The sequence below is a fragment of the Adiantum capillus-veneris genome, chromosome 7 (assembly GCF_014529385.1).
Source record: "Adiantum capillus-veneris isolate H3 chromosome 7, ASM1452938v2, whole genome shotgun sequence".
NCBI lineage: Eukaryota > Viridiplantae > Streptophyta > Polypodiopsida > Polypodiales > Pteridaceae > Adiantum > Adiantum capillus-veneris.
The window spans coordinates 72,093,376-72,116,885 of NC_140937.1; the positions used below are offsets into that span (position 1 = coordinate 72,093,376).

A 23,510-nucleotide genomic window follows, 5' to 3' on the forward strand; every position below is an offset into this window, starting at 1 on the left:
CTTGACAGAACTGTGCAGTGAAAACACAGAAAATGCGAAAAAAAGCAAGAAATGCTAATTGTGTGTAAACAGAAAAACAGAATTTTGCTAACTGTCTAACTAATACTAAATGTACGCAGCAGAAACACAGAAAATGCAAATTGTGTGCAACAGAAAAACAGAATTAACAACTTGCAGAAAAAATACGCCTTCCTCTCCCTCTTCTTTCCTACTGCAAACCACTCATACAAGAAGCACAAAGTGCCTCTTGGGCTTAGTGCAAGGCTATTCCCCGGCAGCGGCGCCAAAAAATGTGCGCTCCTTGCCGCACTGTCGAAGCAAGGGACTTGCCGATACACCGTGTACGAGCCGCAGACGGCTCCAAGTACACAACTAGTTTAACTAGTAAGCTCAAAGAGGGCAATGGTGTGTCACTCACCGCCTTATGCTCCTGCCGTAGAGGATTCCTCGCCGCGAAGAAGAGGGAGACGCCGCTACGCCGCGCTCAACCGCCTCGCCGCCGTCGTGCCACCGCAACGCTCGATCGCACACACACTCTCTCTCTCTCTCTCTCTCTCTCTCTCTCTCTCTCTCTCTCTCTCTCTCTCTCACACACACACACACACACACACACACACACACACACACACACAAACGCACACACACAAGGAGATGGTGGAGATGGAGCAAGAGCAGCTTCTATTGCACAATGAGAGAATGAGTAAAAATTAGGTTTAGTTGGCTTTCATATGAGCTCCTCACCCCATTCACACTTGGGCGCCCATGCTTAGCCAACTAACCCTAGCATGTTCGTGTTAGAGTGCGCCTCTCATCGGCGATCACTCTACCTTTCCCTATTGGACCGACAAGCCCGGTGCCTGACTCTACTTAAATAAATAATACGGTTACAGTGTCCGTCGTAGGCGATAGGGTGTCCGTGAGCCACGAGGGTTAACATCGACCATTGCTTACAATGAAATCCACTGCTCAACTATTGCAAACATCTTTATACAAGAACAAAAAAATTACTCTAAACAGCGAGTGGCTAAGCCATTTCCATAGTCTTTATTGTCCTTTGCCTGATGATTTTTCCAACAACAATCCACCATCAGAAGAAGATGATCTAGCTACAGATGTCATGCTCCATGGAATTGAGTCATCACAACAAGTAGTGGATCACAACGACAAAATATTCTTTGTAGCTCCTGCCGAGGGAAATAGTCCTTTGAGTATTTTCAAAGATGAATACTGTGAAGAACTTAGTTTCCCTTCTATTTTCTATGGTGAGCCCCGTAAATACCATACACTTGCTAAGCATAATATCAACATGTGGCTCAATGGGAGCTTATGCACAGTGATAGAAGGTTCTCACTAAATTTAGAGAATCTTTTTTTCAAAACAGTCAAAGTAATGACTCAAAAAATCCTAGGGTCCATTTGGATCCGTATGCGCAAAGGCAAGCTAAATCACAATACACTAGTGGCCGCACAATTTGTTGGAGATACTAACATTGAGAAGGTCTTGTCTTCCCAACTTGGATATCGTGACTTTGAGGCATTGCTAACATCACCTGACTACAAGGAAAAACTAAAAAAAAACGCCTTCGCTATGATTAGACAACTTGGACCACCAACATTCTTCATCACATTTTCTGCGGCTGAGAAACGTTGGAAGCCTTTGATTAGAGCACTTACTAAGCTTAACCCCATCATGCGTGCAAGCACACAAACAAAAGCGTCATACATATGAGATTTGGTCCGAGCTGACCCTGTAACAACAGCCCGCTTTTACTTGAACCGGTTTAACGGGATGAAGAAATTGCTAGCCAAGGATATAACGTCCATATTAGGAAAACTCAAAGTTTACTTTTTTGTAACCGAGTTTCAAAGCCGAGGTAGCTAGCATGATCATGGGCTACTGTGGATAGAAAATGCTCCTATCTATGGGAAAGATTCCAACGAAGATGTTGTGGATTTCATTGATAAGTACATAACAACTAACTCCATGCTTCTTCCTGTAGATTTACAAGAAATTCAAACACACAAGCATAGGAAGCCTTGCTTCAGAAAATGCAAGGGATGCCGCTTTGACTTTCCTCGCTACCCGATGCCTTTCACAATGATTTTAGAACCCTACCGTTCTCCACATAACAATATCCAATACAAAAGAAAGAAACACAAAAAAATCAAAGATAGTCTACTACTACTAGATTATAAAGCAAATATTACATTCAAACATTGGCTCCTACCTATGGACCTTCGATCTGAGGAATACATCGAAGCTATATCATCCACAATCTCATGCCCAACACTTTTGTTGAAAAGAAATATCAAAGATATTTACACAAATAATTTCAATCCAACCATTTCAAAGCTATGGGATGCAAACTCAGATATACAATACATTTTAAATGCACATGGACCAGCTACCTATTGCACCTCATATACAACAAAATTTGATAACACACTCATCAAAACAATCAAAGAACAATTTGACTCTTGCATTGAAAACAATGCAACTACATTTCATAGACTTCAAAAAATAGGAAACACAATACTAAACACACAGCAAATAAGCTCACAACAAGCAGTATATATTGCACTTTCCCTACCTCTCTACAGTGCAACTCGAGAATTTATGTTCATAAACACAAATCCTCCCCACGAGAGAACAATGCTTCTCAAGCAAAAACACCTCCTACAAAACATAGACCCGACTAGGAAAAAAATCTTTTACGAAACAAGCATAGACAAACACTGTACACGTCCTACCCAACTCAATGCATATCATTGGCAGAATTTGCCTCCACATACAATACAACACGCAACACATATAAAAAATGTACCAAACCAAAAATTATACGATATGTCAAATATAATGCCACAAAGAATCCAGATAAGTATTATAGAGAAAAATATCTTCTATTTCTACCATGGATAAATAATGAAACTCGACATCTAACAAATGGACTCACATAGAAAGATATATACAATCAAAATAAACCTATCATTGATACAAATGAATCTAAATATAACAAAACCACAATAGTGAAAGACAACCTTAACACCAACTCATTAGGCACCAGTTCACCTTCGACATCTACAACACTATCTAATATTTCCTCCCATATTCATGTTCACATAACACAAGACCTAAATATTCAACACCACCAACTACATACACACATTATACCAACCATAAAAATATTGTTGCAACCAAACGATATGTATTACAAGAGCATTCTATTGCTTAACACCCAACAAAGGCTAATATTCGATGATATTATGCTAAAAAAATGTATATTTTCAACAGAACCAATCCATATTTTTCTGACTAAAGGCGCACGCACAGGAAAAATTCACCCTCCCTTTGATTGTCCAAGGACTTCTACGTTTCTATAACCATAGATCACATTCCAGCCCAGCAACTACAAAAGCTTTGCTAATGGCATACACGCACAAGGCTGCTTTTAACATTGATTAAAACCACTATCTACTCGGCCCTCCACTTGCCACTACTCACATCATCTAACACTTCCCTATCGCCTGAGAGGCTGAGTGAACTGCGACTGCTTTATCAAGACATACAGCTAGCCGTTTTCGATGAAGTCTCCTTGATTGGAACCAACGTCTTCACTATGCATATGGAAGACTCTCGCCTGCGTGCAATAAAAAACAACTACAACCTTCCAGTCGGTGGTGTTGATGTTGTCTTGTGCCGCGATTTTTGCGAAGCTAATCCACTATGCGACTCTTGGATTTTCTCCAAAAAACCTCAGTTGCTCGAAACTATCTCACCCTCTTTCTGGCATGACCGCATAAAGTGCTATGAGTTAACAAGCACCATGAGACAAACTAACAAGACATTCATCGACATACTCAACAGGATACGCGTTTCAAAGCACACCAACGAAGACATTTCGTACCTCGATACACATTACATGCGCACAGTACCTCATCCAGCCATGGTCTCCCACCTTTATTATGCGAAATAAGATAAAGACCTACACAACCAACATATTATCAGCACTACCATAGGGACACCACTATTTATTGAAGCACAAGACACAAGGGCAAAAAATTGCAACAAAACTATTCAAATACTGATAGATCCAAAAGTGACAGCAGGTTTTCACAAAAAACTTCACTTAAAACCAGGCCTAATTGCAGAACTTTGTGCTGGAAACATTGATATTCTAGATGGCCTAGTCAATGGAGCCGACGGTATATTCAAAGCGGTAACACAAAACTCCACGACACAAACCATCTGGATTCACTTTCAAACCACTAAAGTAGACCAAAAAACTAGATATGAAAACCAACAACTATACATTACATCAATAGATAGACAATGGACACCAATCCAAAAAATAACACGTGAGTTTTAAATAGAAAAAAACTTCATAAACACTATTACTAGAACACAATTCCCAATTCAACCTGCAGCTGCTAGGACCATACACGTGCACAAGGCTTAACACTAGACACCTTGGCTTTCGATCCAACCAGTATTCAAAGTCACAGTCTTGTGTACACTACCCTCTCCCGCATAAGAGATCCCAACAACCTTTACCTCCTAACAAAATTAACTTTCACCCATATTAAAGTAGACCAAACAGTTCTAGATGAGCTACACCGCCTCAAAAAACATGCCACTTGGCAACATTCATAGCTTGACCTCCACTCTTTGCCCAACAATCACTTGATAATACAATCTCTTAACGTTGTCTCCCTTAAGAAACACTACAACAACCTTATTCATGATAAAAACTTAATGGCTTCCCACATTCTTCGTCTCCAAGAAACAAAGCTACAACATGCTAACACAGTGGCCATACGCGATTACACACACACTCAAACAACTCGCCCCATGGGAGTATCCCTCTTCACATCAATGAAAAACATACACCACAATATCATTTCCACGGATGAAATAGAATGCATTAAAGCACTACTCTGTACACCACATGGTCCACCAATAACCCTGATAACATTATACCACAGACCCTCAAGTCCACATCCCTTACTCCTGCAAACATTGACCACACTACTTACACCTCGCCTCCAACACACCCCTACCATTTTACTCGGTGACTTCAACATCAATGCTAAATACCAAACCCCTGAATACCTTGCTATTTCTAACCTTCTCTCCACACACAACATGACACAACATATAACGCACAGCACAACAATTTACAATTTAACTTTGGATCACATTTGGACTACAAACTCCTTCGCTGACATAACAGTAGGCACTAACTTCTCATTTTGGTCAGACCGCTCCATTATTTACTTATTACTTCCACTAAACTCCAAAAACACATTCCAATACACCCCTCTTGCTACTTCTTGACAACACCTTCACAAATCCTTCCATTGACAGGCCCTCGTGATTTCCTCACCTTGTTTTATTAAATTTTGACTCAAATTACTAGACTGTTTTTGCTTAAAGCCTGTCACGTGAAAGGTATCCCCAACAAATTTTCTGTCAAAAGAAAGTTTGGGGGGTACCTGTCAATTTTAGGCCTTGATTGTCATTGCGGAATGACCTGGCCATGTATGCTGGGCAAGGGTGCCATTCAGTTCCACCGAGTTTGATCGGATTGACAACTGCATGTACCCTCCCTGGCTATTTCATGTTTTTTAGCATGCCAAAAAGCCAGCTCATGTACTAACTCTTAGATGAGAGGTTCACCGTCCACCGTCAGCGAGTCCGCGTGGAAATGGACGGTGGCAGTGTGAATTTGTGAAAGGGTCACTGACAGGCGACACCATTTTCATCCGAGGGTTCTGCCAAAGCTGTAACACCAGGAAAACAGCGTCCATGGCGCGCGGGGCAGCTTTAAAATGGACGGGGCTCGCGGCCTGGTACTACACCGTATCTTCAAGCACTAGGTTAAGCTCTTCCGACAGTCTCCCCTCCTGCCCCAATTAGTCGTAGCTTCTGTGAACCAGCGATGGCAAGCTCCATGTTTGGGAATAAGGGTCTGGCTGTACTCCTGCTTGCCATGCTTTTGGCGATGGGGGTAGCAAGCCTAGCCAATGCAGGGGGGGAGAAGGGGAACTATGGCCGCAAAGGCAGCGGTGGGTTTGAGCACCATGATGGCAAGGGCAGCTACGGTGGCAAGGGGTCGGGCAGCTATGGTTATAAGGGCCATGGTGATCAAGGCAAGGGCCACATGAAGGGTGGTTATGATCATGCGGGCCATGGAGGTCACGGTGGCCACGGGCCGCATGCCTAAGCGAGCTACCTGCAGTTTTAGCAGGGGCCACTGTCCACACCACTAGCACTCCTCCATCTTCTTATCATGCTCCATGCGAACAATTATGCCGTTGTTTTTCGCTTTCCGGTAGAGTGGAGCCGCCTCCTTAGCTCTACTGTTGTACACCAACGGCCAGGTCTGTAAATCAAGGTCAAGTTTTTTGGGCTTCTGTCTTGAGTATTATTAGCTCTTCATTTCAACACTAGCTGATGCGAATACATTTCCAAACAAAAATGCTCCCCCCCCGCCCCCGCGCCGACGATAGTTTCCTACTATTGTGATTCTTCTTTTCTTCTTCTTCTTCTTCTCCTCCTTCTCCTTCTCCTTCTTTTCTGTGTTCGGGAAAATTGTGTCAACTTCATATCGTGCCGTTTTCAATTTCAAAAATGCCGGTTGAGGGCAAGGGGGAAGGAGAAAATCCGGTCGAAAATAGAGAAAATAGTGTAAAAACCCAAAAAAATGATCCAATTTTCAAAAATTTCCTCTTGACAAAATCAATAAAAAGAATTTTGTATGTTTGGAAAAACGAATTTTTCCGAAGATTGTTTCTCTCTCTCTCTCTCTCTCTCTCTCTCTCTCTCTGTATTCTTCCTGCTACCTACAGGATGTTCTCTTCTGGTTCTCTCCCCTTGTCAGAAATTGTTCCCATATGCCGTTAACTTTTTCTTTTGGTTTTGTTTTTTAATATGTGAGGCAGATTTGAAAAAAATGAGCTAATTTTTACTATTTTTTCTTAACATCTTAGGTTGATTTTACTCTTCCTCTTCCTCTCAATTGGTATTTTTTCCGTCAAAGTGATCAAATTGCACGCTATTTCCTTCCTCGTGAGGCCTCTTGAGCTTATAGATACTTGTGACTATTGACACAAAATTTCTGGCATGAGGAAGGCCATAGGGTTGTTATTGCAGAGTTGTTGCAAAGTTAGGCCGTTGGATTTTTTAAGCTGATGGTTGCCATGTGTCTAGGTTTACTAAGGGAACCGCGCAAAAGAAAAGAGCCTTTTTCGTTGGCAGCCCAGGTCGCGCTGCGCGCAGGGGAGATGGTGGACAGATCCTACAGGTCATGCAAAAGAAAGGAGCTGTCAGTCTTATCGTGGTCCAGGTTGCGCACAGGTCTCAGCCCTTCACGTGTCGCTGGTAGAAAACGTGGCGCTGGTTCTGCTGGCAGAGGATATGCCGTGCGCGGTTGTTCTTCGTGCGCTTTTAAAGCTGAAGGCGTGCGGCAACCGCAGTTTCAAGGCTTATGAGAGTGCATTGAATGCTGGCTTCTACAATCCTCAGTGAGTGGCAGAGTGTTGTCTATGTCCGTGTGAGACTTGTTTGGAAGGCAGTCTTCTCAGTGGTTGTTTCGTGTAGCATCTTCTTTGTTTGCAACTAATTTTGCAAAGCACTCCACGTGCTTCTTGTATCTTATAAACGGCAAGATGGTTGTAATGCGCACTTGTAATTTGTGCCTCTTTTGTGCCAGCAAGTCTAAATGTCTAAGCTTTGAGCTGTTCTCTGTTGGGATATTGTCTAAACTTTAAATCTTTCAGCTCTTCAATTTCTCTTGAGAAGCCTTGTGGGTCCCCACATGCTGTAATATCTAGATTTAAAGTGACTGTAGTTACCATATGCAAGGTTATTGGGTGTTCTCCTGAATTCTATTGAAGCTTATGTTGTAACTTTTGAGCATTCAAAGCTTTTTGAGCGTGGTGTGAATTTCTCCGAGAGCTTGTGTGTTGTGCTTTCAAGTATCTGCACCAATTATTCTCTGGAGCTCCTCTATTGTCATGGCGTCTTCTAATGAAGGAAGTACAAGCAATGCCTCACCAAGTGATGCTGAGAGCATGGACTTCTCCGAAGGTTTGTTGCATTGGCTTGCTGGAAGTTTTTTTTAATGTTTTCGTATGATGGTATTCAATTTACTGCTTCATTGCCTCGAAGACTCATCGGAGGTATTGTCTTGTTGCATGTCTGTGTCACATATTTGTTCCTGGTCCTGGTTTTTACCCCTTGTTGGCGAACCACTCAAGAGTGTTGGCTTGTCCTGGTGTTGAACGTGCGCTCCTGCTGTTGTTTTTTTTCCTTGCGTACATTTATTTCCAAAGGTGTGGCTTATGATGTTGTAGATGGTGCACTTACCTTGTAGATTCCCTTTCTATCTTTACTTGGCTGGGGTTTTTTTTCATGCTCTCAAACCCTTGTCTGACCTATGAGACGAGTTCAAGGGCTCTGATGTGGCATTGGCCGTCTATCTTAATAAATGATAAGGTTTCCATCATCCATTAATTGCTAGCAAGAAATGCTCTCTTTATTTGCCTAATGCATGCGCATATCATTGGTTCATAGAGGAAATGATTTTTTTTTCCATTTTAAATGCATAAGTAACATGGTTAAATGATCTATGCTTCCTCAACAAGATCGCGTATAAGCGGACGCAATGACCATTGCTTTGTGTTGGTGTTGAATGTTCGCTCCTACTATTGTTTTTTTCCTTGCATATGAGTGGTGCAGTTGAGATTGACGCAGTGGCATGCTCGTTGTTTCTTGTGAGGTGGTCCCACTTGTCGCTGTGTGGCTGACTGTTGTTGTAGCTGGGGCCTTGTATAGAGATCTGTACAGTTCTCGTTGCATTTACCTTTTCACAGAGAGAGAGAGAGAGAGAGAGAGAGAGAGAGAGAGAGAGATGTTGGAGAGGTGTGGAAAGGACGAGTGAAGATTTAATGAATAGCTTTGGTTTTCCCAAGTTGTATGATTGACATAAGCTGTTTTAGCTAACTAACCGTCATTTCGTCTTATGCATCAGTAGTGCGTGACCTTCTTGTGCTTTTCATTCTAGTGTTTGCTTGGAACTGAGGCGCACGCTATATGTTGCGAGGGCTTGCATTCTTTGCTGCCCAGATTTGGAGCGGTGTCTAGTTGTGTCTCGACTACCTTGTGCTCCGTACAACTGCATTTTCTACCTTGGGATTTTTTGCTTGGCCTTCCGATGTGGCACCGCAAGTCATGCTCCGTACTTTGAAGAACTTTGTTTCTATGGCTTGGTTTTCCTTGACTTTGGCGAGTTTGCTGCCTGTTGGTCGTTCTTATGTACGTTTTGCTTTGCTCAACCAGTCAATGTTTGCTTAAGTTGTTGCTTCATTTTCCTGTGCTGTTGTAGAGCTACGTAGATTTGTTGAAATTCCTCCATGTCCTGCAAACAACCGTTCGTCGCAGCCGGCACTGGCGAGCTCTACTAAGTCACCCCCAAATCCGGATTACGAGCAAAGCGTAACTGCGAAGAAGAGTAGGCGTACTCTACTTCAAGAAAGCCATGGTAGCCATCCTGTTAGCAGCACAGGTATGGCTAACGCATACATTTACTCTTTCCAAACTAGTCTTGGCGTGCCTATGATGTCCTCCGCTGCAATCCACTCTTGAATGTTGCATTGCATTAAGATGGTGATTTGTTTCTTTTCTAGCCAAAGTAGATTTGTCACTAAAAGAGGAGTACGAACAAGCACCATCTTCGTCTCAACAGCAGCTTGCTTGCCCAGCTCATGAATTAGACATAGCTGGAGTCTCATTCCCTCAAGTTGGCAAATCTTCAGTTGCTCGCAATGTCTTTGATGGTGGCAGGCTACAGGACAAAGGGAAAATCCTGATAGTCAAGGAAGTCTTGCCACTGTTCGTGATTGGTGATATAGATGAGGGCAGCAAACATTTCTCCATAGAGGGAAAAATCTCGAACTGCTACGGCACATTTGGTTCTATCTCCCCCGGGCAAAAGAAAAGTGCACGTTACTTCAAATTCGACATCGTCGATGCCGTTTGCATCGACACGATCACGGTCATCATTGCACATCCCTTCATTGAGACCTACACCAAGGCTCAAGATTGGCTTGTTTGTCAGAATTGATTGTCCACTTGTGAGGGCTAAAAACCATAATGATGTTGGATCAGCTTTATTTTCCTTGCATGTCGATGGATCGACAACGATTCGAACTTGTGATCCATTCCCTGTGTCTTTAGCTTTCTACCCTGAGACAACAATAAGCACATTTCTTGCTGATGCTGCAATTTCGGAGACTACTAGCCCACGCCCGCCTATCACTACACTAGCTATCGTTGTTTTGCAAAGCCGTAACTTCCACAAGAGGATTGGCACCACATTCGGAGATTTGGTTGTTGTTGTTGATGGCCCGACCCCAGAAGACAAATCAGTTGTGCGTATAAAAAATATTACCTTGATGTTTTGTTCGCAGCAAAGCTGACAAACCTTTTGTCGTATACAGGTGAGCTTTGTCAACTCCCGAAAGGATGACTATGATCGAATCATGGCCCAGATGGCTAGGCAAGACATTGTCATGTTTGTGGCTAGGAATATTGGTCTCTTTGTTGGCAAGGTGCGCACATTATCTGTTTTGGACGTCACAACTTTGGTTCCTGTGCGAGGAGAACGCTTAAAACAAGAACTGACATCAGCATTTCACAAACAGTGTGAGATTCTTGGCTACAATAGAGAGGTGACTTAGCATGCTTTGTACTCAACTAGATAAAGACGTCTTTAGTGGTCTTCACGCTTTTATCCTTTGTAGGTGGTGGGGACTTTGCGCTTTGTAAACTTCAATAGAGCTCTCTTGCATTCCCGATGCTCAGTCTGTGACTCCCCAAAGGTGAAGAAGGTTGGAAGTCAAATGTACTGTTCTCTTTGCAATAAAGAGAGCATCATGAACACGACCCTCAAGCTGGAGGCGCAGATCCGAAGTAGCGTTGATAAGCGTGCTATGTCAATTCAAGTGTCAGGGTCTATGGTGTATTGTCTTCTAAACTTGTCAAGGAGCTTCAAGGAGATCTACATGGAGAGTATTCCAGAGGCAAGGGATATTTTATCAGCGTCTACTGTTGAGGGTCACTGTTCAAAATTGGCACAAATGGATCTATGATATCTTTCACTCCTGTATTCGAAACCTAGATGCTTTGAGAACATGAATTTGCCATAGCTTTTGGTCTTTCCCGTGAATAACTACGCTTTCCTTGTCTGGACCACTATAAAGTCCGTGAAATTAAATTTTGGCTTGTCCATTGTATATCTCAATTTCATAAGAGAGTCCTTTGCTTCTTTTGACCCTTGTCAGCGTAGTCTCTCTTCTTAACTTGCTTTCCTACTCTTCCTTCCTCTCCATCTTTCTAAGTTTTCAAAGCACAAACTCTCTCTCTCTCTCTCTCTCTCTCTCTCTCTCTCTCTCTCTCTCTCTCTCTCTCTCTCTCTCTCTCTCTCACACACACACACACACACATGCGCGCACGCGAACACACACACACACACAGAACACAGCTAGAGATTCACAGGCTTTGCTTGGCTCCGCAATGACTCACTTGGGATGCTGCAATGTCGACGTCATTTTTGCATCGCAGTTTTCGAACAATCCAGACATTTTCACCGCACTACATCATCTCCAAGAATCAATAGGCGCACCTGATGAGCTTCGATCAAATTTTCTCAACAACTTGTTTGAGAGCTTATTGGTTGAAAGACGTGTTGTCCCGGGTGCATGCCTCTTCTTCCCTGCTAACAAGGCCAATACAGCAACAACCGCCATAGAATTCTCATCTTTGTATTCAACATGCACCAATTCACTCGCTCTTAGTTTTGACGTATTGACGGCCTTCACTTATTTTGTGAGCTGCAGGTTAAAAGTATACTTGAAAAGGAATGAAAGCATGAGAACACTGATCTTGGGGATGCCATCGAAATCATTTCTTGCAAAGGGCATTTTGCTTTCTGAAACAAGCAACGGCATTGCATACCTTGCCGCCCTCACGGCGCACCCAAGCCGTGCGCGCGCTGTCTGGAAAGAAGATGAGGTGGCCGCTTTGCATCAGTTATGTTTGCTGAATGAGTCTTTGCCTGATGTTGAGATAGTCCACATCTACCAAGATACACACCCACACACGTTGCACACAACCCAAGCTGTGAAATGTAAGCTTTCACGCGTGAAGAAAGACCATGGCCTGGTCATTGGTGCGCAAACACGACACGCCAAGCAGCATTGTGCTTGAAGCCAGGCCTGGTGGTCGCGTTATGTGCCGGAAATCTAGACATTTCCAATGGCCTTGTCAATGGTGCGGAAGGCATTTACAAGCTCTGCACTACAGTCTCTAGCACAACATGTCTTTGGATTCATTTCACCAATCCCAATATAGGACGAAAATAAAGATATGAACAAGCCCACCTCCACACACCACTCACATCGGCTGGCTAGATGCCAATTCTTCGCATCATAGGGATGTGAATTCCAAATTGGCAAAAACCACCTCAACACCCTCACACACAAGCAATTCCCGATTCAGCCTGCTGCAGCACGCACATCATCGACCACAAGGGCTTACACTCAACACATTGGCTTTCAGCCCCAGAGGAATTAGATCTCATGGACTCACCTACACTTCTCTCACACGCATTCATGACACTGCAAATCTGTATTTGATAGACAGTCTGCTCCCCAACAATGTCCGTGTCGACCCAAGTGTCCTTGAAGAGCTCCATAGATTGAGAACAGAAGCAACTTATTCTCCCAGCCAAAAGCAATTACATCTCCACCAAGATACACATTACATTGTGCAAGTGACTGAACGTCGTCTCCCTTAGAAAGCATGCAGACAATATCATCCATGACACAAGTCTAATGGCCTCTGACGTGCTCTGCCTCCAAGAGACTCGACAACATGCGATGACCATTCCAAGATTCTAGAGCATATCCTCAACACAACTACACAGCGTGTCAATTCTCCATAAAAGCAACCTAATACCCATGCAAACACACAAATGCATAAACCACACTCTTGAAAGAGTTCGTGCAACTTTCCATTGCACAAACAAGCGCGTGGCGACAGTCATCTCGCTCTACATGGCACCAACGTCATCGCTCCCAGCGTACCTAGAGAGCATCTCTAGCCTCCTTGATTCAACGAGCACCATGCGGCCACTAATCATAATGGGAGATTTCAACATTGACGCACTTGATCAACCCAGCACATACAAAACCCTATCCACCCTCATGCACCAGCATGGACTCCATCAATTGATACACTATCCAACCACAATACACAGCTCTACACTCGACCACATATGCATTAGCACTGACCTATCACAAACCATGTATGGCACCAACTACAACTACTGGTCCGACCACTCAGCCAAATACCTTCTCATCGCGAAAGCCTAGCCTTCCCTTGTCTTCTACAGGCCACTGTGAGTTCTCACCTTGTTAATTTCCTAATGTATCATTCTATATTTCACGTGTTGGGAAATGCCAATGCGATTGTTTTACTAAGAGCCGAGTCCCGTTGTCATTTAGTGAGATTAGTAGGGTGAGTACTATGCTTGTTGGAAAAGATGTCCCGCATTGGTTCACTTTCTAGAAATGCTTTAACCTCATTGGTTGCACGATTTATCAATCACCTTTTCCTTGATTTGAGGAGGGTGGAAAAGAAAGAGGTCTTTTTTCATTTGTTAGAATTCCGAACGGAGGGGTAACCTTGAAAAAAAGTTCAATATTAAGGCCACTACTAGCATTACGGAACTTGTCCTTTAGATGTACTAAAACAAAAAGGTAAGCATGTGCCCAGTACATAGTGATATTAAATAAATACCATTAAACTTTTAAACCTATAGCGAAACTCGGCTCTAATAGATTTCCTTGGAATATTTGGAAGCGTATGATAAACACATTGCCATGGTATGTAGCAGGAGAAATGTGGTTCTAAACTAGAGCCGAATTGCCTTATGGCATGAAACATTAGTGCGAACACATAAGAAGGTAACTTTTCATCAACTTTTAAAAAAAAAACCATAAGTGCGAGGAGATTTGATTAGAAAAGAAAAAGATTATAAGGGGCAGCTAAAAGAGGCTATTGAACATCATACCATCACAGAGTTATACAAAACATCTCTTCCAAAATATAAATCATCTAAACAAACAAGGAAGTAATTCCTAAACCAGTGCATTTATCAAGCTCAACCTGGAGCATTTCGAGGTAGTAAGACCCTTCATTTATTCTTTCCTCCATCTGTTCGAGCTCACTGCCCAACTCTTTCTCCCAGTCATCACAAGTATAAGTCTTGTCTTCAAGATCTGGGCCCCCGCCTCCCCAGTTGAGTGCTCGATCGTAAAAATACTTTGAATCCTTCAGGATGCCTTTATTGGTCCGATATAATGTGACTTGGTCTTTAGCAATCTGAAGATCCTGCACATTGAGAGATGAAAAAAGTTTTTGCAGACTTGGAGTCTGGTAAGTTGCTTCATACGTTATGCGATTCCGATGACGCTAGATAAGCCACAAGAATTCTGCTCTAGACTTGTTGCAAAAAATAGATAGAACCCCGACATAATCACCCAAAAGAAGTTGTTTCCATGAGGGGGACAAGCCCATCGTTCTTATGAGGGGAGATAACAGTTTCCTATTTTTGGCACAAGCTAAAAAAAGATGACTAATGTCCTCCACAACTTTCTTACATCTACAACAAAGACCTATACTGACACCCGCCTAGAGGGCTTTCTTCCCTGTCCATAAGGCTTTATGCAATATCAACCACATAAGGACATACTTTTTTGGTTCAATGGCGGTGAACCAGATATTCCTAAACTTAAACTTCCACTGCTTGGTCGTGAAGGATACTTTCCATCTTTTGTTGAGAACAGAATGCAGGGAAGAGACAGCCTTGAACCTGAACCAAACTGGGTTCTGGAGCTTGAACCTTCCGACCCAAGTAAACGCTTTGAGATCCACTGGACTTTTAGTTTGCAGGGTACAAACCAGATCAGGGGGAAAGAGACTTATTCTGGATCGAATAAGTTGCAAATTCCAAGGCTTCACCCTGAACAGTAAGGAAATGCCATATCAGTTCTCCAATAATGAGAAATTGGGTCCCACAGATCCGACCAAGTTTTAAGGCCCTTCTTATGGAGGACCAGAGCTCTCCTAGTGGCAGTAGAAGGGATAGAAGGAATGTCCAGCACAGACCACCAAATGGAGTCATTCGGGGGTACAGAGAACCTATGCTTGGATAGGGGGGTTAAGTTGCAACCTGTCTTTGTGTCTGTTCCAGGCTTGCATGATGGACATCAAAAGATCTGAGCCTGATGAAAGGATCATTTTCTTACCAAAGAATATAAGCAAAGGTGGGAGATGACTCCAACCTTTGAAATCTGACTGCCGAAATTTAGCAAGTTTCCTGAACAAAATCTTGGCCCATTCCTCATTGGGTTGATGGAGAGCTGAAACCACCAGTTTGACCCCCATCTTGTCTGCAATGAGGCTGAGGTTCTGCACTCCCAAACCTCCTTCATTTTTGGGAAGGTGCAAATATTCCAAGAGACTTTAGCATTCTTTCTAGCAAATGGATCTCCAGCCCATAGAAAGTTCCGACAAATTTTGGAAATCCTTAACAGATGGCAATCAGCTGGTCTCCAGCAGCCAAAGAAAAAAAGAACGTATGCATTAAGAAAGTGATTGATGACTAGCACTCTGCCAGCAAGTGAGTGTTGAAAGCCAATCCATCGATTAAGTTACAAATCCAATCCCACCGAGCATTGAGAGTGACCCTGAAGCCCATGGGAATGCCTAGGAATTTGAAAATTTCTCCTTCTTGGATGAGCTTGCAGCCAGTCTGAGAAACCCAATCCGGCAGAGGGTTTTGTTATGATTCACTTGTGAGCCAGAAGCTAAACAAAAAATTTTCATGACTTCCCAAAATTCTGCAAGTGTGGAGTCATCACTTGCTAGTAGCGTGTTAGTGTCATCAGCAAACTGGGAGAGACATTGCTGATCTTCAGAGTCCGGCAATGTAATCCCTTTAATCGGACCCCTGGCAATCATGTCCTTGACTAGGCAATTGAGGGAGTCAGCAGCAATGGCGAACAAGAGAGGAGCCAATGGACAGCCTTGTCTGACTAACCTGGCTAGATCAAACACATCCGATAGCCCAACATTGAGAGACACTCTGGCTCTGGCATTACCCATGAGAGTTTTAATGGATAGAATCATCCTGTCACCAAATCCCATAGCTTCCAAGCATCTGAGGATAAAGGACCACTCAAGCCTATCATATGCTTTGTCAAAATCAATCTTGACAAAGACAAAGTTCTAACCAGACTCAGTTGCATGTTCGAATCAACTTAAAAAAACCTTGTTCTCTTTCTAGATATTATGGGGTGGAAAATTTGAGTATCTCGGCCTTGATTTCTAATTGGTTCGTCAAAGAAAGCTTAGACTCTTGGAAAAAAATTTGGGTACTAAGATTTTCAAGAAGATTGTTTCTGTGATCCTCTAAAGTCATCACAAAATCGTGTGACCATCAATTTGTACATGCTAGGGAATTACCACTAATACCATCATGGGCCTGATGATTGATCTATCATGTAAAGAACATCAGTACCACACACAATTTTTAAATCTATATGTACTCTATAATTGCAATGCGAGTGCCCTTACACGTCAAAAGTTGCGAGATGAAAGCTAAAGTCCAAAACAAGAAGAAGAAGAAGAAGCTCCTCTGCACACGATAAAAAGAGAGAGAGAGAGAGAGAGAGAGAGAGGCTGCCGAAGACGGCCGGCCGCACTAGTGTGTATTATAGAGCCGAGTTCTACTACTAAGGGTATTAGTGGCCTTAGAATTTTGCCTTGTAATAGTATGCACGTGAAGGGTAGTTTCCCTTTTCCTAAATACTCATAGTCATATTGATATTGGCGAATTTCACTTTATTAAGCAGGCGATATTCTTCTCCTACAAAGAGCCTGGTCTCCCTATGGCTTAAGGATATTAGTGGCATGAAGGGAAAAAGATTCTTTTATAATGGTCCCACTACCGCTTGTTGGAAAGATATTGAAAAGCTTTTATCTAAATATGAAGCAAACTCAAACGTGGCTCACAAAAGTAAAGAGTGAATTCTCATTCTTATCTTCCTTGATAGTTCCTCAATGCAAGGAAAAATGTTAATATTTGTAGCTCTTCTACTTTTAAGGAGGTTGTCCCCTCATATTCCTTAGTTGTTTTTACATATTGTGTGATTGTAAATTAGTTGGACATTTTAAATCACACTAATCCTCTAGGTGCATGGGGGGGCCGACCGGCTCAAATATGGCTTTTTTGTGATAAATACTATCCCAACAAGCAAACAATTTCATGTGGGACCTCTAGACCAAAAAAAATCAGTAATACATTAACACATACGGGGACTTGTAAGGTCTCTGACCCCGACCCAAAAGAGCACCATTGTACTATAGAATGAACATAATGGAAAAAGTTACTATTTTTAGCAGTTTTTCAAATTCTATCAGTGCCATGATGTTTAGAATGTTTTAAAGCTTTGAAATGTGGATTAAAATCATTTTTGTTAAAAAATTTCAAAAATAGTAAGTTTTTGGTCACCCGACCCGTTTAGTTTTGACTGTTTCGAAAAATTGCAACTGTACCCCGAATTTGAAAAAAATGCATTTTTGGACCTCGGGGCTGCTAAATATGGCAGGTACTCCGACAGATACACATTAGTTAGAGCTTAGTATAGCAATTTACGGCATTAAATTCCGAGCGTATGGTCTGTTTTAGCCTAAAACCAAAATTTCATAAGGTTGTGCGGGGAGACACCGGGGCTCGAGGCTGTGTGGGAACAGGTTCCAGGCCACTCAGAGCTTGCTTTAGCACCTAAGGGGGGGCCCTCTCTTCTTTTGGTAGTTGTGGGAGAGTTTCCAAGCTTGAGAGTGAGTGTGAGAGTCAGTTACACTAGCTAACTGAACACTTGGTAGGCATGTAACTGGACTTGCCATGCATAAGTGGAGTAGCTCTCAAATGCAAATAGCAAGCCAAGTCGATTTTCAGCATGGAGGAGCCTATTTAAGAGTGTGCACACACACACACACACACACACACACACATGCTCACACGCCCACTCAGTACACACACACACACTTACACACACATTGGGGAGGTGCTGTCGGCACACATAGTTTTGGAGAAGAAGCAAAGGAGGGACATGTTGCCCGATTCTCGTCTTGAGAACTCCATTAAATAAAAATTTCGAGTAGAATTCAGCCCCTAATCATGGTAATATCAATCTATTTTATGTTTTGCTACAAATCTCTCTACCATTCTCCTAATCTCGTAACTGTTATGCTTAATCATAGCTATATTTCTTAATAGTTGTTCTCTAATTCTCCATATCATTATTCTATTACATAATCATCATCCAATAGTTAATTATGCAAGCCATTAATCTCTCCTAATCATAGATTAATGCATTATTAGTAAGAAGAAATCTCCCGCTAGTCTTCATAGTAAATTCATTGTCAAGCCGAATGATGTGGAATTGGTCATTTTTATCCTATAACCACACAATGTTTGATTAGCTAAATTAGATTCAATTTGTTCATAGATTATGAAGTAACTAAAGGAAATTAATCCGTCATTAATCCACTAGGAAGGGAAAAGTCTCCTCACCTATGCATATGGCAATTCTGCATTTTCTCTACTTACACTAGGAAGGAAATTGAGTATGTCTAATTCACTCTCTAGTAAATTGATTAAGTAAAATCTGCAAACTCTAATTACCTAAGCCAAGTGCTTAACTTTAGAGCCAGTTCCCATAGAACAAGTAAGGTATTATCCATAAGATGGCTATGTCTTGAAGGAAATCTAACCCTCTCGTATAAAAGGAATTGTTCAATGATTCTAATATGTCATCTTGATTGTTATGGTACTCTCGGACATTAGTTCTTTTCTCCAAGTTTGTCAATTAAGTAGTGAGTATAAAATGGCCCCGGTAAAGAGAACTCTCTTCGGTGGTGCCCACGACCGCAAGGCGGGAACAAGCAACGTGAACGGGAGAGAGAAAGCTCCCATGGACGACCAAGTACCGGCCATCTCACGGGCCATTGACGAGGAAATGGAGGAAGTAGGTCACATTTTCATTCAAGTTGTTTAATTTAACATTGCATACGATAAGTTAGGAAAGAACATATCCCTAAACATGTTGGAGAAATCCGACGAAAACATCGGCATTTGAATTCAATTGTATATTAAATTCTAAGTAGGAAAGAATGGTTGATGGATATACTGTTTGAAATAGGAAAGAATGTCTGCTAGGGAAAATTCAGCTCGGCATGTTCATTTCTATTTCCAATGTTGAACTAGTCCTGATCCCCCTACTGATCACAGGGGGCAGAGTTCCTGGTTAAGGGCTCTTGAATCCATGTCTGTTGGTTAAGCGGTGGATACCCACGACTTGCTTTCTATGCGGTGCGAACCCACGTCTTGCTTTCTATGCGGTGGGAATGTCCATGTCGTGCTTTCTATGCGGTGGAAATACCTAGTTGTATGGGCAACTAGGCGACAATGGGAGAAGTAAACTCTCGCTGGAGGGGGGATGTTGTACCTCCAAAACATTGGAATTTTAATGAATAATTTGAGTAGAATTTTTACTAGAGTTACTGTCTTGGTGCCGCTTTGCAATACTGATTGAAGGGCTCTGTTAATGAACCTTGTGAATCGGAATCTAATCAAGGAACTTGTATGTTGAACAACCTTGTGGTAGTAATTAGAACACACAGAAAAGCATGAGTGTGGGGGTGGAAAGTGGGGGCTTGGCTCAGGTTGCCAATGCCTATGAGAAGGGTGGTCCTGATTGATCGGGAACTCTCCGTCCCCATAGTGTTTAAATCGGCACTAGTATTACTCATTGCCCTTAGAGCGGCGAAGTCTCAAGTGTACGTGTCTCTGAAACATAGGGAAAAAGGCACTCAGAATTTCTCTCCTCTTGGAAGGTGGGTCTTAGGATCGCTAGATAAGTTAAGTGCGCTTCCCCTGCGAGGTGGAGCTAGATCTCATTGCCAGTAGGCTCGAACTCGACTCACTTTGTGATGAGAGATTGTCCGCTAGATGAACCCTGAACCACTTTGTTTGCTTCCGCTATAGATCTAGTGGCCATTAGGTTTACCATCAGATCCGCCATTTGAGACGGCGGGGTGGGGACCTCACAGGACTCGACTCTTATATTACAATGACTAGCTTCATGGCAAATTTTTTAAACAAGTCGCACACTCACAAAAAATTTAGAATGACATTGACATAACGTGGAGAAGGTATTCAAGATTTATATAATAATTTATCCAACATATACGCAACCATGCATCTCGGGCAGTTCGGTAAACTATGCAAGGTGCTTAAGCAAAATTTATAGGAGAACTTTATCCCTTGAGCACGCCTAAGAGAACGTGCGCAACTTAGCTACATCAACCTTTGCAATAGTGTAGGGTGGCAGTGTGCCAAGTTTTGCACCTTTTTCTACTATACATACATATATTTATAGATGTGTGTGTGTGTGTGTGTGTGTGTGTGTGTGTGTGTGTGTGTGTGTGTGTGTGCACGCACACGTGCATGTGTAAGTATGTATGTACACACACCAATGATTGCATGCACAAAAGGCCACATATGCTTACATTTCTACTACAACATTGCAACAACATACATGAACAGTAAGTAATGTAAGTAATAGATGAACATTAAGAACAAGGTGAGGAGAGACAATGACACATAAACTAGCAATAACTTGATTGAGACGGTAAAGAGTACAATGGCCAATAGGCTCAACAAATACTCTTTGTATACAAGGTACACGACCTACTCAAGACTAATCCCTAGTTCTACCTGAAGTACCACAAATCCCTCAACATAAAGGGGTCATTTGCTTTTGTAATCTCGTCTTCTTCTTCCTTCACAAGGTGCACTTCTTCAAAAAAATCCCAATCTGCTTGATCTCGTGGACCAAAGTGGCTTCATAATCAAGTGCTCCAAGAGAGAGCTCATCGAAAGAGCCTCCCTTTCCACCTCTTCTTACCCTCTTCTTTGTTGTCAATAGCACCCAAAAATCCCTAAGCATCCATGGACATCCTCGCTCTTCTTCAACTCTCTATTGAGAGCTCTCCAAATTGCCCTTGTCTTCTTGTGAGGGAGACTGAATGAGAGAGAGAGAGGGAGAGAGAGAGAGAGAACTTAGATTGGGATCTCGTTCTCCTTCCACTTGCTCTTCCTTTCTTGGTACTGATCAATAAGAAGAATTGAAAAACTAAAGCATCTCTCAAATGGACTAGGTGTAAAATTTGACTCGATCCTATGTACTTCCTGGTCCTTTGATAGCTCAACTGCACCACCATGTAGACCAACACTGGATAGAATAGCCTCGAGCTCTCTTATACCTCTTCCCTTCTTTCTGCAGGCTCCATATTCCAAGCATAATTAATATGGAGCATTAGCAACTTGTCAAGAATTCGTAGGCGGGAACGAAGGGTGCACACATGCACATTTATCGGTGGAATCGGTAGAATAGGATTCCAATTTGGATCATCCATGTCTTGATTAGGGGGTACACTTTGGTCACAACTAAGGATACCTTGAAACCATTGTTGTAGTGCTTTACTCATTGTTTGTGTAGTGGGCACACCTTTTGCAGAGTTGACTGCAACTTTGCCATCCTTTCCCTTACCACCCTTTAACTTGCTGGAATTTATACCCTTGCCCTCAGCTCCCATGGAAACTTTACTAGGAAGCAATAAATGCATGGAAAGAGGGTTATTTCACCTTGCTTGCACCCTAACATACACTTGAGAGTTTTCAAGTCTCCTACCAAATGCCACTCAACTTGAAGCGTACCCAAACATGAAACCTGCAATCTTTGTCCTTTTTGTTGTTGTCGAATGACGTCAACGATTGGCGTGTGATTGAAATACCTTTTAAGGGACTCATGTGTCTCATGTGGGAGACGAAAAGCTACCAACCACCAAATATTCTTCTCTGACGGAACACTTAAAACACGTTTTTCCCTTCTCATTAGCATCTAGCTCGACATCGATGCCCACCAAGGCCCTATTCATCAGTATAATGCTTATCCTTTCAATCCGTTGACCTTTGACAATCTGGCACTCATCAAGCTTCATAACCAATATAACTTTTCCATCAAACACTTCTTATGTCAACCCATACAATCTAATCATTGACTCTTGGAGCTTCAACAAGTCAACATACACATTGTTGAACTCACGACATCCTCTGCATATTCACATCCACCTAACAAACGTATTGGCGCATTTTTTTACAACTCTACCACTATAAGGTGTTGGCAGAAACCTAAACATTCATTTTTCCCTATGTCCTAGTGTAAAAATTCTATACAAAGCTTCATAGGCCTTAAAACTTATTCTTGCACTATCACACACCTCCATCATCTCCTGAGATGATACAATTCTCTTTAGTTTACTAAAATACTCCTAGTGCAAAACTTTGTCAATGCCAACATTAGATGGATTATCTGTTTGCGGGTCGCCGCGACGGACGTCCATAGCATAGCTCTCAAGCATCAACATAAAATTATCGATACAGGGGAAGCGACTCAGATGAGGCATGGAAACTCACTAGGGTGTCAATCCTAATGAAGTTAACTCGAAGAGATGCAACTACTAACTCTACAAGCAAATCAATCGCACCAAAGCCAAGTAATCTGCCTATGTCCTTCTACAAATCTCTACAGTCATCACGTCCGTTCACCATGCAAATCATATCGGAATCGCACGAAACTTAAAGGGAAGCTACAGGGGACTATCAGGAACATATCCTATCACTGTCACAGCATTCTAGAGAGGTACACGAATCGCAATCGTTCGTCCAATAATACGCAAAAATAGTAAACGGATGATCCTAAAGGGTTGTTTTTGGGTCCCTAAAGCCTCTCCTAGGGTCAAAACAACATAAAATACGCATATAAACACTCAAAACAGTGATTTAAGGCCTAAACGGATGCATTTGAAACCTTCACCGAATCTTGAATGCTTACACTTGAATGAAAGAGCAGAGTAAGAGGAACACAATGCAAGGAACAAAACTGAATTTGGATTACAGTAGCCCCAGAAGCGATGATTACAAGTTGGAGCAAAGAGGTAGCTCTCTGTACGTAACGCAGTAGTCCCTTATCTTCAAAAAATAATCTCCCTTTTCACACTAACCTTAGTGTATTATATACCTAGGGCTTTCTAAAGTGGCCGGCGGCCAACATCTCATGGACCTTTGCATACATCATTGGAAAAATTACATCGTTGACTTAAACTTGACATAGACGACTCTCATTAGGCTTTTACAGGGTTTGATGTATTAAACATCGGAAAAATAATGTGACCACATCAAAACTTTGGTCGGCTGTCCCAACGGGCGCCTTGGCTAGTGAGGCGGTTCGGGGCGGGCAACAAGAAGAGTGTTCTCT

General features: G+C 42.4%; 2 protein-coding genes and 1 pseudogene across 2 annotated transcripts; 2 read left to right on the forward strand and 1 right to left on the reverse strand.

Annotated features, from left to right (window-relative positions):
- The first annotated feature begins 5,789 nt into the window (after positions 1-5,789).
- Positions 5,790-6,413, forward strand: LOC147454041 (uncharacterized). The gene has a single exon (XM_086516048.1). The coding sequence runs from the start codon at positions 5,939-5,941 to the stop codon at positions 6,221-6,223; it is 285 nt and encodes a 94-aa protein (XP_086372174.1). The 5' UTR covers positions 5,790-5,938; the 3' UTR covers positions 6,224-6,413.
- On the forward strand, positions 6,249-7,781 carry LOC147454042 (uncharacterized). Its single transcript, XM_086516047.1, has 2 exons — positions 6,249-6,380; positions 7,210-7,781. The coding sequence occupies exons 1-2, from the start codon at positions 6,290-6,292 to the stop codon at positions 7,488-7,490; spliced, it is 372 nt and encodes a 123-aa protein (XP_086372173.1). The 5' UTR covers positions 6,249-6,289; the 3' UTR covers positions 7,491-7,781.
- A 6,397-nt stretch (positions 7,782-14,178) lies between these two features.
- LOC147454043 (uncharacterized) lies at positions 14,179-15,510 on the reverse strand (annotated as a pseudogene).
- Positions 15,511-23,510: the final 8,000 nt, after the last annotated feature.